Source organism: Triturus cristatus, chromosome 12 (assembly GCF_964204655.1).
Source record: "Triturus cristatus chromosome 12, aTriCri1.1, whole genome shotgun sequence".
Classification (NCBI taxonomy): domain Eukaryota; kingdom Metazoa; phylum Chordata; class Amphibia; order Caudata; family Salamandridae; genus Triturus; species Triturus cristatus.
Genome location: NC_140595.1, coordinates 538,159,481 through 538,177,669, shown reverse-complemented (window position 1 = coordinate 538,177,669; position 18,189 = coordinate 538,159,481). Strand labels below are relative to the sequence as shown.

The 18,189-nt window shown below is 44.7% G+C and overlaps 1 protein-coding gene across 4 annotated transcripts in view; it reads left to right on the top strand.

Moving 5' to 3' along the window:
• LOC146776237 (dynein axonemal assembly factor 1-like) overlaps nt 1-18,189 on the top strand; it is a 668,903-nt gene that overhangs the window by 75,563 nt on the left and 575,151 nt on the right. For all 4 annotated transcript variants that reach the window (XM_085638027.1, XM_085638025.1, XM_085638028.1 and 1 more), the window contains exon 2: nt 9,116-9,265. In XM_085638027.1, the coding sequence (XP_085494153.1) occupies nt 9,124-9,265 (142 nt within the window). In that variant the 5' untranslated portion in view covers nt 9,116-9,123. The remainder of the gene's footprint in view (nt 1-9,115; nt 9,266-18,189) is intronic.

Below are 18,189 nucleotides of genomic sequence, written 5' to 3'. Positions count from 1 at the left end.
ATTTGATACCAACTTGAGCCTTTTTAAATCCTCCTTCGTTTTACATTGGGTATTCTCTCCTTTTTTAGTTTAAGCACCCTACCCTCCTCTTTACCAATGGGATGGATATGATCAAAGCTAACAACCTCCCGAGGCCTGAACTGCAAAGGCTCTGCAAGGAGAAGGGACCTGAACATGGGCAGGAGAGTGTCAAGAATTCCTGTCATACGAGGGGAGGAAAACGGTAACCAGCGAAAACGGACTACATCTCCCAGGATGCTTAGCGGTTGAGAGGTTATGTAAACAGGAGAGCTGTTACATAACTCAAGGGAAACACGCCCTTATGTAAACAGGAGAGCTGTTACATAACTCAAGGGAAACACGCCCTTATGTAAACAGGAGAGCTGTTACATAACTCAAGGGAAACACGCCCTTATGTAAACAGGAGAGCTGTTACATAACTCAAGGAAAACACGCCCTTATGTAAACAGGAGAGCTGTTACATAACTCAAGGAAAACACGCCCTATAAAGGGAGGAACCGGGAGGTACAAGGCGGTCGGATATTGTGTTTACACCGACGTACCTGCTTCGTGAAGAGCAGTGTTCCGGAGTGGTGCTCCAGTAAGGCAAGAACGGAGGTAGGTCGAGTCGTTACTCCCTGGGCCGTGTCTTGCCCCATCGTCACCTGTGAAGGACCCGGAAGCTCTACCGGTCAACCATTGAGCTTCGCTTTTTGACTCGGCTGAGTCCAAGCGCAGTGGCGCTTTTGCTGGTTGGAGTCGTAACTCCCAGCCCGACCAGAGACACAGGGACTGCCAGCTGTAACGCACACCAGGAGGTGTTTGCCGCGTTACAGACTCGGAAGTCCACAGGATCGATCGAGCGGCTGCTCTCGGTTCAGTCTTCTTGCTTGTGATTGGGGTATCGGTGACACATCACCAGGAGGTGACTCCGCGTCCCGGTGCAGTCTGAGGAAGAGGTTGAGCGGCTGCTCCCTTCAGGTAGAGACCCCGGCTGGGTGTTTCCCTGACTCCTCGATTCTCCCCAACACTCTTCGTGCCCCTCACAGCCTACCGATTGGCATTGTCGGCCATTTCATTTCTGCCCTCTGTTGGCATACGCCGGGATCGGCGTATATGCAGAGGACGGTTAGGACCATCCGTGCTGTGGGCTGGTAACGTACTTAGCCTGGAGGATTCCAGTGACTATAACTTTTGTTTGTTCTTTGTATTTTATTTGCCTTCATTAAAAGAACTAACCCTTCACAAGTGGTTGCGTCCTCATTGTCGTGTCTGTTAAACGATCCTGAGACGTTCAGGGCGTTACAGAGAGCTTCCAAAGTGGATCTACAGATAGCCCTCCAAGCCTATGAGGAGGTTAAGAGGTTGCAGGCAGCAGCAGTAGAAGATGACCCATAGGATATGGAGATGGACTTAAATGAAGATGAGGAGCAGGACCTAGGGAGGGGTGCTGAGCTGCAGGGAGAGCTCAACTGCCCCCAGAGGAGAACCGGTATACCCAGGATGGGGCAGGGAGCAGTTTGTTATTCAGAGGCTTGTCCCAAGTGGAGTTGGTGGACAGAAGGGAGGAGAGGAGGCTCAGTCTGCAGGTGGTCAAAAAGAAACTGGAGGCTGAGAAGAGGGCTGAGAGGGTTTTGGCAAAGAAGAAGGCTGAGGGGGCTTTGGCTGAGAAAAGTCTACTGTTGAAGCATCAAAAGAACATGAGGGACCTAGAGCTAAAGTCAAACCAACCTGCAGGACCCAACAGTGATGGTGGCAGCATGTTATGTTAAAATTATTTGTAGAGCGCACATACACCGATTGGTTTCTTGGCACTGTATATAGGAATAGCCTGAGTCCAGGTGAGTTATTCATATGCCTGAGTGAACAGCCATGTCTTGAGAAGTCTCCTGAATCTTGGGAGGTTTGTAAAAGGTTCTGATGTCAAAGGGTAGGGTTTTCCAGAAGGAGGAGGCCAGCACCGCAAATCTTCTGCCGCCTAGCCGCTTCAATTTATAGGATGGTATGACCAAAAGGTTAATGTGGGCTGAGCGCAGATTGCGGGTGGGTATGTGTCTCTGGATGAGATTGGAGACAAATTTTGGGCTGGTGCCATGCAAAGATTTGAAAATAAGGCACCTGACTTTAAATGCACAACGTTGGGCTGATGGAAAATCAGTCTAGCGGCCTGGTTCTGCACGAGTTGCAGTCTTTTGATTAGATATAACGGTAGGCCAAAGTACAGTGAGTAGGCATAGTCTATGTGAGACAAGACCGTGGCTAAAACAACCTGCACTAACTTCCCTAGTAAGGAGTCTGCTGATTTTACTTATCTTCTGAAACTGAAAGAAACAGGTAGAGACTACCGTTCCAATCTGGGACTTCATGGATAGGTCACAGTTGATTGTGACCCCGAGACTTTTAGCTGAGGAGGATGGGGTTGGAGGAGAGCCCAACTCAGCTGGCCAGAAGTGTGAGCTCTATGGTTTTCGAGCACCCCCCTATCAGGATCAGCTCGATTTTGTCCAGATTTAACTTTAGGTGGTTGCTGTTCATCCAATTACGGATGTGCAGCATGGTGGCTTGAAATTTGGACATAGAATCGGTTGTAAAAGGTAAATATTAGTTGCAGGTCATCTGCGTAATTGAATGTGCTCACATTTCTTTCTCTTAAGGACAGAATCAAAGGGAGTAAATACTGATTGAACAGGTGGAGGGATAATGAATATCCCTGTGGTATACCACACAATGACTTCATATTAGGTGCAGTGAAGTGGGAGAGGCGAACAGACAGGGAGCGGTCCTCCAAGAAGAACATAATCGATCTGGGGGCCCAACCCTGGAGCCCTGCGTCCCTGACACAGTCTACTACAATTCCATGGTCGACCATGTCAAATGCTGTGGAATACTGGCTTTAGTTGTAATAATTTTGTCGATAAAAAAGGTGTTCAAGGAGTTACAAAGTGCTTGGGAAGGTATGGGTTTCATTGTGACTCTGCCGGGGTTGGGCAGCTCATTAACAATCGTGAATATTTCCTTAGATCTATTAGAAGAGCTCAAGATATTTGAGGAGAAATAAGTGGCCTTGGTAATTTTAATGGATTTTTTGTATTCCTTAAGTTGAGCTAGATAAGTATTTTTTTGTCAGGGGAGTAGTTCCGTCTCCATTTCCTTTCAGTTATTGTCCTGAGGGGGGCGTGTTCATCGCTAGCTACTGTTAACCAAGCTGTGATGTTTTATTTTAGGTTGATAGAAGGCTGATTAATCAGTGCTGTGTTCGTCAATGAGCTACTAAAGGCATTCCTGTCAATGCGATTCCAATTCCTTGCCCTGAATCCTCCTTTGACCGGGGGGTTGTCTGAAGTTATGTCGTTGATTGCAAACTTTACTAAGGAGTGATCAGACCATGTGCATGGGGACACTGTCAGGGTGGACACTGCAAGATTAGATGTCCACATTTGATCAAGTTGGTGTCCTTTGATGTGTGTGGGGGATGTTACATGTTGAGTACAGTTCAACCCACTGAGTAGATCGGTCAAATCTGCAGAGTGTGGTCCGCCCAAGGCATCATTGGTCCAATAATTAAAGTTGCCAATCAGCAAAATTATAGCGTAGTTGATTGTTAGATGGGCCACCTGCTCACCCAATATTTGAGGAAAAAGGGGAACACTCTGAAGGGGCCTATAAAGCAGTACACAAATTAATGGTGCCAGGGCCAACTCCAATTTAATGACTAGATTGTCCACCGAGGATATGTCTAACATAGTGTGGTGAATTTCAATTCCTGACATATTATAGCGGCTACCCCTCTACCAATTTCCCCAGCTGGCCGATTCACCTGGGGGATATAGTAGTTGTTGGGGAGGGCAGCCAAAATATCGGGGTCGGACTCCTGTGAGAGCCAAGTTTCAGTTAATAAAAGAACATCCGGTTTAGTTGAGTCCAGTAGGTGAAATATATCTAGTTTGTGTTTCGCCAGGGAACGCTTGTTTAGGTACGTGGCTGTTAGTTCCGAGGCCCCGTTGTTATCGCGTCTCTGAGTATTTCCTACTTCATGGGGAGAATGATCAAGTTCTGGAAAAGAGACCCTAGTTTCCATAATCCTTAGCCTTACTAATCTGGGGCTAATGGAGGGATTGAAAGGGTAGTTTTATGAGTGTAGCAGCTTTAGTTCTGACTGGATATAGTTTAGAATTGAGGCATAGTGGCTGGCCCCTGACCCTGGACGGCTGTGAATGGGCGCAGACGGGCTTGCCTTTGGCATGCCTTCGGTGCGCCGCCTGCGCTCCCGTGCTGCGACCGGCATTAAATGGCCGGTTGCAGCCTTAGCTCCTCCTCCCGCCCTCTGTGATTGGATGCCCCTAATGGGTGTCTAACCAGGAAATTACTCAGTGCCTCAGCGTAGCGTGAATAGTGGTAGAGGTAAGAGCCTGCATACCACAGGATCTGGTGCCTAACTTTGTGATGGGAGATGATATAGACAAGTGGTCTACTGCATATGAAGTTGCTCTCAGGTTATACACATCCCAGAGGAGTACTGGGGAAGGGAGGGTAGCCTGTGGAAACACCATGCCCACGGTGGGAAGGGATCGACTCCTGACACTAGCGGTTGAGTATCAAACCAGGTATGCCCCCCAAAAACCCTACTTGCTGCTAAATTTGGGCTGACCCTTAGAAGTACTGTCAGAGAGTCAGGGACAGCCATAAACTCCCAAACAGTCCTGGGTGGACTTCGTAGATTATGCAAGCAAGGCACTGAAAGGATGGGTGAGGGGTAGCAAAGTGGGTGATTTTACTAGTCTGTACAACCTAATTTTGAGGGAGCACATGCTCAGTATTTTTTTTACAGAGCTGCACCAACACCTAGTGGATATCAGGCTTACTGGTCCCAATAAGCTTGCTGAGCAGGCAGACCTCTGGCTCATCACCAGGGTGTCTAAGATGTTATCTGGGGGTCAGGGTTCCCAATAGAAGAAAGTGGGAGTAGACAAAAATTAAACTATGGAGTTCTCGCTAGGCCCCCAAGTCAGTTCACTGGGAAAAGGGTCCCAATCCCAATCTGGTCACCAGAAGAGAGGCTTCATAGACCAGAATACCAGAAAATGTGTCCCGAAGTGCTATGAGGTCTACCAATATGGGCATGTCGAAGTAGATGCCAAGTGCTCCAGAAGGGCACTTCCCCCCCAGTGGTGGGCAGTCACAGGGATTGGCCAGTGTAGCGCTTGGGGAGGAGATGGCCTTGGTTAGTGTGTGGGAGACTAGTGAGGTTATCCTAGTATCCCTGGGTGACATGTAGATGGTGGAGAAAACCCCATTGCCTTCAAATACATCAAAGTATAAGCAGTGGGTCACCATCAGTGGGCAGAGGATAGAGGCTCTGAGGGACACAGGAGCCAGTATGACTGTCAGGTGTCATCTGGTGTCCTCAGAGCAGGTGATACCCAATACTTTCCAACAGGTTGTGGTAGCAAACAACCGGGAGAGTCACTACCCTGTGGCTCTGATTCTCTTGGTGGAGGAGGTCTCAGATCTTCTGACAGTTGCTGTGAGCCCTGCCATGCCCATGGACTATCTGTTATGGAATGACCCGGAGCACACTGCCTGGAAGAAAGTGGAGCTCAGGTTACACCTTGAAATGTTAGGGTTGCCTGAGGGGGTTTATGCGACCACCAGGTCTATGGCTGGCCAGGAGGGGAGTCAAAAAGGTCTTGAGCTGGAAAGGGAAAGGCAAGGGGTGTGGGAACTTGCCCCTGAATATTCCACTGTAGAGGTGGATGGGCTGCTGACGTAGGCCATCCCTGGGTCTACTGGGGAGGACATTGCCTCCCTTGGTGACCTGTCTGAGCTTACAGAATGGCAAACAGAGGGGGGAACCACCAGGGAGGAGTTCTGCAAGGGACAGAAAAACTGCCCAACCTTTGATGGCATGAGGCAGCAAGCTGAAGCCCAGGCAGCTCGGGACACCTCTGGAGAACACCTCCTATATTGAGAGAATGACCCCTTGTATAGTGAGTCGTAGGCTTAAAAACATGGGTCAAAATTGGGTGTTGGTAGTTCCCCAATGTTACAGGGCCTTCCTACTGGGCTTGGCTCATGAGATCCCCCTGGCAGGACATCTGGGGCAGGACAAGGCCTTTGCCAGACTTGCCACCCACTGCAATTGGCCCTGGAGGAAGACAGCCACTGATGCATTCTGTGGGACTTGCCTTACCTGCCAGGCTAGTGGAAAGACTGAGAAAAAGCTAAAAGCTCCCATTGGTCCCATGCCTGTAGTTGAAATTCCCATTGAGACGGTTGGCATGGATATTGTAGGACCCTTGGACCTCACAACAGCCTTAGGCAACATGTTTATCCTGTCCTTGGTGGAACATGCCACTAGGATCCCAGAGCCAATACCTCTGAGGACCGTCACTGCACCTGTAGTGACCAGGACCCTGATGGGGATTTTTACCAGATTGGGTTTCCCCCAAGAAGTGGCGTCAGAAGGGCACCAACTTCATGTCCATGTCTATGTGGAAGGAGTGTTGGGTTACTGATAAGTTCTCCACACCCTATTATCCACATATAAATTGACATATTTTTCAACATTGACCTGGTCTCGTGTGACTAGATGTCTGCGGTTGGCACTTTGATCTTTTAGGTGTTCGTTTTCACTAACAACTTTAAAACTCCATAACTATAGTTCTACTGATTGGATTTTTAGCGTTTTGGTGTCAAATAATTTATTAAAATGTACTCTATTTTTCTAAATTGGTGTGGGATTTTCCCTGTATTGTGTTTTCACTGTGTTACTGTTTGTGTACTGCATAAGTACTTTACACATTAGCTCTAATCTAAGGCTGACTGCTGTTTGGGCCAAGCTACCCAGGTATAAGAGCAGGTTAATTTAGTGACTATTTGTGGTTCACCCTGCAAGGGATTGTGACTGTTGGTAGACCAAGGCTCACACCCCAGACAACCAAAAACCCAATTTCTCACAGATATGAATGACCAAATAACAAAAATCAGGGTCCAATTGACAATCAAAAAAATATGACCTTTCAAATTTTTATATTTTCATAATCATATCTTCAGCAAATCGTCCTCATTAAAATTAAATATTTATGCTTTGATCGGAATGCACATATCAATTTATTATTGAATAGTTATCAAACCTTGACCCTATCCTAATAAATTTGTTCAGAGCCCCAACATGCTTAGCCTAAATATCTTCCTTTTTATGCACTGCTCAAAGGAAGGTAGTTCTTTGATTGCCAAACCAATGTGATATTAGATCTTGCAATCAAAATGGTTATGAACCACCCTCGCCTTCTCAATAAGCTCCACGTCCTAGTCGTCGTCCCCTTCCATTTACATCATAATTTTTTTGCAGTGGCTCAGGAGGCAGCCAGCTCACGCTACAATCAGCGAGGTTAAAATGCAGATCAGATGGCAACTCTGGTTGAAAATATAAACAGTAATTACCATTGTTTTTACTGGTTACCAAAATGTTGGTTAGAAACAGTATTAATTCATTATTTTACTTCAAGGTTTTTTTACTCATGTAACCGTCGAATACTTCAGAAATTTACCGATGGTTTGATGAGGCTGCATTACAAGTGTTTAAATCAGAGCAAACTGGGATAAATATTCGATACCTAAGTGTTTTCAATCTATGCAGATTTTCAAACTGAATGTGCAAATCTATCTTTTTAAGCTTAATATTAAATTTGAAACTGAACTCATTTAGAAGTAAAGCTCTGTATAGGCCACTAAAATCAGTCTCTGTGGAGTAGGAAAGTTGGGTTTCCCGAATGTTCCATTTCTTATAAACTAGCTGTGGGGTTCATGAATAACTTCAAAACAACACTTTTATTTATTTGAACTGTATACAGGACCCTGGCAAAAAAAACACCAATGCTGCTCCTGACACCTTGAATCTATGGTTCAACTCTTATTCACTTATTTGCCGATTCCCAGTGCCCTTCTCAGCTCCCAAAGAGCTTAGCCAATTCATTCTAAATAATATTCTTTAATTTGCATCATTTTAGCCAATTTATTTCTCATAATTTTCTTTAGGAGTGGAAAAATACCACAATACAGTCAAAACCTGTGGAGAGAGTCAAGCCCTCTTGCTACACTCATGCTAAAGGTACAATATGAAGCCGGTTGGAGCATATTTGCTAGGGCTGGTTTTGTTTCAAACTCTTACTCTGCTTTGGCCAGCCTTAATTGATCTAATATCTTCTGAAAATGTCAACATTTGATGCTGCAACAAACAGTTGAAACACAAATCAAGAGATGTGATTCCTTTTGTTTGCTTCTTAGATGTTGTAAGGGCTGTGTGCTTGTGAGAGACAAGACCTTACTTAGTAGCTATTTCACAAAATCAAAAAGGCCACCCTTTGGTGGGTTTGCGCGGCATCACCCTCATCACAAAATGTCTTCTGTTTGCACCCCAAGATTTGTTTATAGAATATTAATAATGGTCTTTTATTGTCGACCATACATTCCAATGAAACCACACCATAGGTGGACTCACACACATAATCCAATGCTGGGTAGGAGGACATTCTGATTGATTCAAATTTGAATTGATCGAAACATAAATGACACTTTCATTCAAGCAAAGGGTGAATGAATGGTCTGACCCACACAAGCCAGTAGTAAAAGGGAATTGAACAGAGCCCTCCCTCTGTGTAGTATTGATTTATGGCAAGAGCTCTGCTAGACAGGTGAAGATATATTTAACGTGACCTAAAACATGTACAGGAAATTGCGCTCATGCAAGGCAATTCTGCATGCACAATTGCACACCATTTAGAATAACACATATGGAAAAGCCTTTGCATTAGCATAAGAATTCACAAATGCTTTCCAGGGACGTTTCTCAAAACCCGCAACTGTCACACATTTCCAGGAGTGCTTATGAGAACCTATGCGAATCTGAGAAATTGCACAGGAATCCGATAGCCTGCTAGTATTGTGAGCACTTCAACATTCATGTACTAAAGGTAATGCCTTCTTAGATCAAATAATCATTAAGTTTCCCACAAAAGTATGGTATTTGGACAGAATAACGTGGATTTGTTGAGAGTCGTGCTCATTAATGCATCATCATCATTTTTTACGAATGTCTATCGTTTTTTATTTATAGAGTCAAACATGCGTCCTGTACAGGGAGAACCCAGAACAGCAGAGGAACCCAAAGAGGATGTGTCACTGATTAGTCAGGCAGAAATCCTGATTGAGATAGGGGAAAATGGAAGCTCCCCAACAACGAAAGGACAAGTTCCTGATGAAATAGGTACAGGCCATGGCCATATACAGTATATAAGAACATATATGTGTGTGTGTGTATGTGTATATATATATATATATATATCCTTGTTTTGATTTCTTATTTTATTTTAATATATAAAATATATTTGAAATGGATGTAATTATAGACCATGAAGCTAGAATCCTTCACTTAGGGAATGTTGACGGGCTTAATTGGTCACACATTGACTTCGAACTCTTATCTTGGTTACTGGAATGTGCCCTGTAATTGCTTACCCCAAACGTAAATGGACTTAGTGCACAAAATTTAAATCATGTATACAAATATAGACATTTCTACAGTATAGTAGAATTTCTATATTCTCATTTGAGTGGGATGTGGGTTTGTCCATTTTCCACTAAGGTTAAATAATAATAAATTGGCATCTCACAAAAATATTTACTTTTGTAAACTGTCAAATGTGAGAAACAGCTGAAAGTCCATTTTAATAGAGAAAATGTATTCTTTAAAGGACAGCCCAGCTGCTCCATGCGACTTGTTTGACAAATTTACTACAGTAAAATATTGCTGGCAGTACATTCTAATTTACGTTTGTGCAAGTGGCAGGCTGGTACATGAGTCCAATTGTGCAAGGTACTTAATTGGATATAGCACTGGTGCTATGATTGATATACTGCTTTAAGAAACAGTACATAAGGACTATATGCAGATGTGTGCTGGCACCTGAACCACTGCTACCATTATAAAGGTGTTTTAGTAAGAGCCGCTTTCAAACGTAGGTTGACACCCACAAACTCCTAATTCACATACTCCTTCCAGGTACTTGCAGACAGTTTACCACCGTGGATATTCATGCAAGTATACCCTCTTTATGGGCAGGAGTAAGTGATTTTCTAGGGTGGACATGGGTAAGTGATACAATTGGGAGATCAATGGGGACGTGTGTCTACAGGAAAAAAATATTGTCCAAATAAAAAAATAACTTGTGCAAAAAGGGTATGCACATATTGTTCCATATGTGAAAATCGGAAAACACCCCTAGCTCTAATCCAATGGACTTAAATTGGTTCTGTCATTTGGCTCACAGGTGGTAATTTGTCTGTGTCCCTGTGAATTGAGCCTGATAACTTTGCTACACATTGAAGTGTAGTCTTACACACACGTTTAATTACAAAGCATATCAAATTCCAAGTTGCGCTACGAGAAAGGCAATTGACCAAAATAATAAACATGCAAAAAAATGAGAACTTCATAAAATGAAATGTAAAGTGATGAAAGTAAATACAAAAAAAAAGAATCTGGAAAGTTATTTCAACGATGTGCTTAAAGTAAAAAAATATTATACTTTAATATATTATATTTTGAAAGAATTGTTATCTTTCTACAAGACAAAATACAAGTGTGAATAAATAAATGTCCCCATTTCTGAAACGTAATCAATGCACGTGGAATTAGATGAATGTTTAGAATACCCACATATTTCATTGCTTTTTCTCATTTTAGCTCAGTTGTACCTTCTCAAAATAGCCCTGTCTTTTTAGAGGTCCTTTTGAGAGATTTATATTTTGTATGTATGCATTTGGAGACCTGAGGTGTGTTTACATTTATTAGTCCTTGGGTACATTCTGCAACAACCATTGCACACTAACACTGTGTGCCTACTCAGCAATTAAATATTGAAGGGTTTGCTTAGACGTGTTCTTACTACATAGTTTCTAACATCAAGGTAGTAAATTCTGGGAGAATCATTAGAACTCGCACAAAAGTATGATTTGATATTTGTCGAGTTGGAGTGAGATGTGTGTTAAAGACATGCCTTTTAGGGGCCACCTAGTTTATGGAGATCTACCATTTGGAGCTTTACGGAACCAAATATATGTCGAGAACAAACAGAGCCCAGAATCTCAGAGAAACCCAAAGAGGCACTGAATAGTGTAGCTAAAGTCATTATGGAGATGAGGCAGTCGGTGCTCTCCAAAAATAAAAATACAAGCCCCTGATAAAACAACTTGGAATGAGATTTGAACAGGTATTTAAATGTATGACTTTAATGCTTTGGTGTTAAAGATTTTATATTAAATAATCATATATATTTCAGAAGTACCAGACCGATGTATAATGGAAATGCAGACATTCGCCAAAGGAAAACTGCACTGCTCACTGTGTCAAAAACCACCATTACCGTCTAAGATTAGCAAGATGCCTCCAGATTTTCGTGAAAGAAAGTTATGCTGTTCTCATATCCTGTGACGTCATAGGCTCTTGTCTCAATTACTGGAATGTGGTCTACTTTTACATCCCCAAAAAGTTCATCAATTTGCTGCAGTAGAATAATAACCTTAGTTTCCTGTATAATAACACTTAAAGTCACAGTTTCAAAACATTTGCGCCTTGGTTCTCTTCTGAACAGAAGGTCGCTAAACAACACAAAAAATCTCTCCAATGGAGTTGGCGACTAGACTATGATACGAATAAACATCAAGTTTATCAGAAAGTCCTTCGCACCTCCAAGAATCTAGTGGGTTCAGCACATGCACCCTACTAAGCAAAACGCATTGTAGAAGCAGATAGTTCATCTAAGGAAGCTTGAAACATTCTTGAGTTCTGCGTTAATCCTGCTTCTTACAATCTGCTCATTCCTTAGTCACAGCCCACTTGTTTCTCCATTTCATGCTATTTGCCATGAGAATAGTTCCATTAGCTGTAGTAATTTTCCATCCAGAACAATGTTCACTAATCCAGTCAATCTTTGCCTTTCCTCTTCCTTTGAGGTCCTTGTCTGCACTGCTTTATGAGTTCTCTTCTCTGACTCTTGCACTCACTAAACTTCATTTGTGATGCATTAAACCTGGTTCCCCTTTGATTCATTGATCTGCCCACATGCTACATTCAGCGACTGATACAGTATTTCCAATTCTTAGGGAGATTCCTAACAATCCTTCTAAGGAAAGTACAGTCGCAACTAGCTTGAGAACGAATTGTTTGCAGTTCTCTTCATTCTTGGACACATCTAAAATTCTTGACCCCATCCCATTGGTATCTTCAGAGTGCATGGTTTGGTGTGGTCTCTGGCTTAGATGGCCATTGAGTTTTGATGTACCAGTGCAGGCGCGCCACCGTCATTGCCCTGGACCTTTTTGCAGCTTTTGTTACAGTTGTTTATAATATTCTCCTCCATTGCCTTTCCACACCAGACATCCGAAATTCTGTATTTCCTATTGTATATCCCACCAGTCTCAAGCCCATCCACTGTCCTTCTTTCCATTCTGAATGTAAAGTCCTCTCTCCTGGTATTGCCGGAGCTCATCCCTCAGTACCATTTTGTGTAACACATATTTTTTGCCATTGTCCTATTTCATCAAGTCTTTTGGCTGCTCTCAGATGTTGTATGCTTACCACAACCAAAGTCTAATTCATTTAGATGATAAATCATCTGAAGCCAAGATAAACGTCCATGAAAGTCTTAAAGCAGCTGTGAATTAGATGAGTTCTTTGGAACTTAACACGGACAAAACAAATGTCCTGCTAGTGTGTAAACAACCCTCCCATGCTCCAAAAGATGGTGGCACTCTGACTTAAGCTCTTCTCCTGCTCCAGCCCATTTGGTGAGAATTCTTGGCTTTCCAGTAGGCCAATCATTAACCTTTTTTTTTTTTACAGAGTTTTATATAGCGCAAACTTGACCCGAATCGGGTATCTGAGCGCTTTACATAGCACCAGTTGCATTACATGAGGACACATTCATTTTTGTTAGGCACGGGGAGATTAAGTGATTTGCCCAGAATCACAGGATGTTCAGCGTCATTGCCGAGACTCGAACCCAGTTCCCCAGATTCAAGGTCGACCGCCCTAGCCGTTAGGCCAACTCTTTTGTTTTCCAGATGAGTGAAATCTCTTCTATTTGCTACCTGTTCAGAAAGGTGGTTCCTTTTCTCCCTCTTCTTTCTTATCTGTCAGTTGTCCAGGGGGCATATTATGGAAAGGGTGTACTGTCTCTATTTGTGCCATGGAACACATTTAAACAAGTGCACCAGGTTCAAAAAGGGAGATTGAGCCATGTTTGAATGAATGCACTGCCCCCAGGGTGTAGATGCTTCCAAGCCGCTCAGTGTTTCAGAGTGCAGAAGGCATGCCACCTGCACTTTAAAGAAGGGAGAGAGATCCCCCTGCAGGTGGGTTCAGTGAGTGACTGCACCCACATGTAGGAGGATTTTGGGGGGGGGTCTGTGGGACCCCCATTTCCTCCTCCAGAGGGCTGCATTCAGGAGACTCACTGACAGTTCATCACCTTTTTGTGGCGATCTGTGTGTGTGCCTCCTAAGGGCCTGTTGCCTCTGGTACTATAGTACGGCATGGGCACAGAGGCAAAGAGAATCTTTCATTTGGCCTAGGGCCAAGCCCCCATGCAGATGAGGATGTACAAGGCTGATGAGCCTATAACTAGGGTGAAACTGGTCCTGAGTTTCTAGTGTTCCATTCAGGGAGGACCTAGCTCGGCAGTTCGGGCTGGACTGTTCCTATTGGGGCAGGGTCAAGACCGATTTGCGTAAGGCTGGGTCCAAACTGAGGTGGCATGGTGTGCAAAATAACCATGAATTCAGTGGTCGAAGTGGGGGGGAAAAGTAAGGGAACTGTGGGTGGAGAATGAGAGGGTGGGAATAACCCGTGGATTGGGTCAGTGGGCGGAGTCAGAGGTGTGGCAGAAAGAGCAAAATATCCCACTGTTTAGTATTTGTTTGCTATTTCACTAACCAGTTACAGCTTATTACGTTATTTAATTCAACCAATGGATACACATGTTTATTTAAGGTTTACTATGAGTTATTGACATTAAAATACATTCACAAAGTGGGATACGTTTCTAATCATAGAATGTCCCAAATATCTTTAAAAGTGAAATCGCAAGCCATTTGTCTCCCAGCCATGGAGTTTCTGTCATCAGCACTTCTCCTCCCTTTTTCCACAAGAGCAGTTCAAACATGAACGGCAAAATATACCAGTTTTCAAATGTTTTCCAAATAAATATGGCTCTGCCATATTTGCCACATAATACATCATCTGCTGCATAATCTAACGATTTTAACTAATAAATTGTTTATAGCTCAAACGGATCAAAAGTTACTAAAAATGTGACTTGTGCTGCTGTGAAGTGGAGGGCCCTTTGCAAATTTGAACTGGTCACCTTTCTCACTGCTGCATCCTCTCCCCCACTGAACACCATACTGCCCCACTGAGAGAAACTTGCACTGCACTGACCCGCTATAAACACCTGGATGTGACTCAATTCAAATTACGCACTAGACAAGAGCAATTTGCTGCCTAAAAAAAAATGAACAACATCCTAGAAAAAGCAAACACTCATAGGGAATGCATGATTAAGTAAAGCATGTGAAATGTAAGCAGGAACAATATGGTTACCTTTTTCTTTTTACACTCATTATTACGAAATTAGTGAGTGCTTTTGCCTGAAAAGTTAAGGCATGACTACAGGGCCCAGCAAGGACCCGTTTCAATGTCCATTGCTTATATTCTTACAAAACGTAAGCAGTATGGTTTAAAAAGTTCACGTTCGTGAACACAGAGCCACTATACACATTTTGTTTTCCAATTCACCCATCAAGCAGGTATTTCAGTTCCTCCAGGAATAGTGTACTTTCCCACCCAGGGAAAATAATGTTGTTCTAAGAGAGACGAGAAAACAAAAGTAGCGCTTCACTGGCAACCACTGTAAAGTGGCGCTAATGTGTTTAGGTGTGAATAAATCATTCTGATGGATACATCTGCTTGTAGATTCCTCACCTTGTGAATATCCCCTGCGCCAACATTCCACGGAATTTTTCCTAGCTCTCCACGCCGACGTGGACGTCATAATTCCACGGCTCCGCTCGCGACTCCGTATGACGTCACGGGAGCCATAAGAGAGCCACATCGGCGTGATGACGTCAGTTCCCTTTTTTCCGTACCGTCGGTGCATAACGGTTTTCTAGCACTCTCCTTGGTTGAAGAGTTACTTTGTTGTTAACTTGTGAGTTACTGTTTTTTAAGGTACTCATGTCTTCGCCGAGGAAGTCAGGATTTAAGCCGTGTAGGGAATGTGGGGGTCACATGTCCATCACTGACCCCCATGAAGATTGCTTATGGTGTCTGTCGTCGGATCACGACGTGGAAGACTGTTCCTGTTGCAGGAAAATGAACCCAAAGGCAATTAAGGAACGGGAAGCAAAGCTGTTTATGGCCAAGGCGAAGAAGGAAGGTAGAGGTCGAAAGCGAGACAAGTCGAAGCCGGAGTCGTCGACTTCGCACTCGTCGAAGTCAAGAAGACATAAGAAAAAGAGGAAGCATGAGTCTCGGTGCCGATTGACGAAGGGTAGGGCTTCGAAGTCGCCTTCACATCGACGTCGCAGTAGGGACTTTGTTTCACCTTCTCCTCGTGTCACTCCGGAGAAGTCTCCTTTGCCTAAGGTAACTCCGGCGCCGAAGGATTCACCAGCTTCCGACGCCGGGCCGGATCAGGATGCTGAACTCTCTCCTGTGCCTTAAGGTGAACCAGTGGATCTGGTAGAGGATCCGTTGGCTCCGGCGCCGGTTACTCCCCGGCTGGATACAGGATCCATACCCACAATTCCCGGCTCCAGGGGCGGATCCGTCGCATTTTTTAAATGCCATGTATGGAGTATTTCATAGAGCAGCCTTCCAATCTGGAGCTCCTTCAGGTCCCGTGGGTCCGCTGGCATTCAGTTTGGGTGTTCCGCAACACTATGCTCAGGCACCATATATGCCCTTCATGCCGATGGCACCGTCATGGCAGCTTCCGGCGCCGTCTGGAGAGCCTTCCTCCTGGCCTCGTCTGGATCGTGTGCCTTCGTCGGAGCCTCCCTCGATGCCAACTGCGTCGCGTGTGGCGCAGCCGACTCCACGAATGGCGCCGCCGACATCGTGTCCATGGATTCGTTCACGGAGAGAGCTCAGAGGCTTATAGAAGAGGAGCAGTATCGTGCAGAGGAAGAGGAGGAAGGTGAATTAGATGATTCAATGGATGAGTTCGAAGGAATTCAGGAGGCAAGCGGATTGGACACCACTCCTGAGTGGGAACTTTCTTCTTCAAGGTCTTCTCCACCTCAAGAGCTGGCTCCTTACCATTTGGTAATAAAGAAGGCTGCGGAGCTTTTAGATTTGCAGTTGCCTTCTGCTGAATATAAGCCTAACTTATTGGCGGAGGTTCTACATTCGCCTTCCTCAATTGTTGAGCCTCGGTTGCCTTTTAATGAGGCCATCCTGGATCCTATCATGGACGTTTGGCGCAAGCCACTTTCTTCGCCTGCTGTTTCAAGGGCTGTGGCTAGAAGATATAGAGTAGCTCCAGGGGATCTGAGCTTCCTTTCTTCATATCCATCTCCAGAGAGTTTGGTAGTGCAAGCATCCTGCTCCAAACAATCTTCGGGGGCATTTCCACAAGCTCCAGCTGACAGAGACTCAAAGAAAATGGAACAGTCTGCTAAAAAGGTTTTCTCTTCAGCTAGTATGGCACTGAACTCAACTAATGCCACTTGTTTGTTGGGCCGCTACATTCACGCTTTAATGGAATCTGTAAAGCAATTAGCCCCCAAATTGCCTGATGAGGAGAAGGGTTGCTTTATGGAAGTTCTTTCAGATGCTCAGGCTGCAGCTAGGCAGGTAATCCAGTCAGGCTTGGATACGGCTGATTCTGTTGCCAGAGTTATGGGTTCTTCCATAGCCACAAGAAGACAGGCTTGGCTCCGCTCTTCTGGATTTTCACCTGATGTTACCCTTTGATGGGACAAAGCTTTTTGGAAAAAAGGGGATTCTGCTTACAGAGGTTCAAGGATAGCAGGGCGACTACGAAATCCTTGGGATTGCAGCCCCAGTCGAAGGGTTTTGGCTTCAGAAAGTATAGGGGTTTTGGAAGGTCTTCCTTTTGCACCTTCCGTCAACCTCAGCAGCAGCAACAGCAAAATCCACTCTATAAGTCCTATAGAGGAAGACAAAGGGGACAACGTGGTTCTGGCCGCAATCTCTCCTCCTCCTCAGCCTCCTCTGCTCCCAATGATGCTACAGGGAAGCAGCCATAGATCCCCCATCCTGCATCATGTGGGGCCTGTTGAGGGTCGGGTGTCCCACTTTCTGCAAGGTTGGAAATTGGTCACAACGGACCTTTGGGTTTTAAACGTTGTGGAGAATGGGTACGCCCATCTCTTTTGGGAATTTCCTCCCCCTTACCCTCCTTGCCAAGGTTTTTGCTCAGAGGACCATCTGCTTCTTCTGCAGAAGGAGGTTCTTGCATTGCTACAAAAAGGTGCGATAGAGGTGGTTCCAGAGCAGGAAAGGGGTCAGGGATGCTACTCTAGGTATTTCCTGATTCCCAAAAAGGACGGCAGATTGCGTCCGATCCTGGACCTCAGAGTCTTGAACTTTTACCTGAAGCAGGAGAAATTCAAGATGCTAACCCTTGCTCAGGTTCTTCAGGCGTTGCAGTAAGAAGACTGAATGGTGTCGATCGACTTGCAGGATGCGTATTTCCACATCCCAATCCTGAAGTCGCACAGGAAGTATCTCCGTTTTACGGTTGGGTCACAACACTACCAGTTTGCGGTCCTCCCGTTTGGTCTTACTAATGCACCTCAAATCTTCACCAAGGTGATGGCGGTGGTGGCTGCCCATCTCAGGAGGTCGGGGATTCCGCGGTTTTCCCCCACCTGGACGACTGGCTACTGAAAGCAGAGTCGCCAGAGATGGTGGAACATCATCTGCAGGTAACATCTCATCTGTTATTCAACTTGGGTTTTTCAAACAATGTGCCCAAATCTCACCTGGTGCCCTCTCAGCGCAACCTGTTCATAGGGGCGGTTCTAGACACTACTGTGTGTCGAGCATTTCCTCCTCCACAAAGAATTCTTGACATTCATGAGATGATCCCTTTATTCCACAAT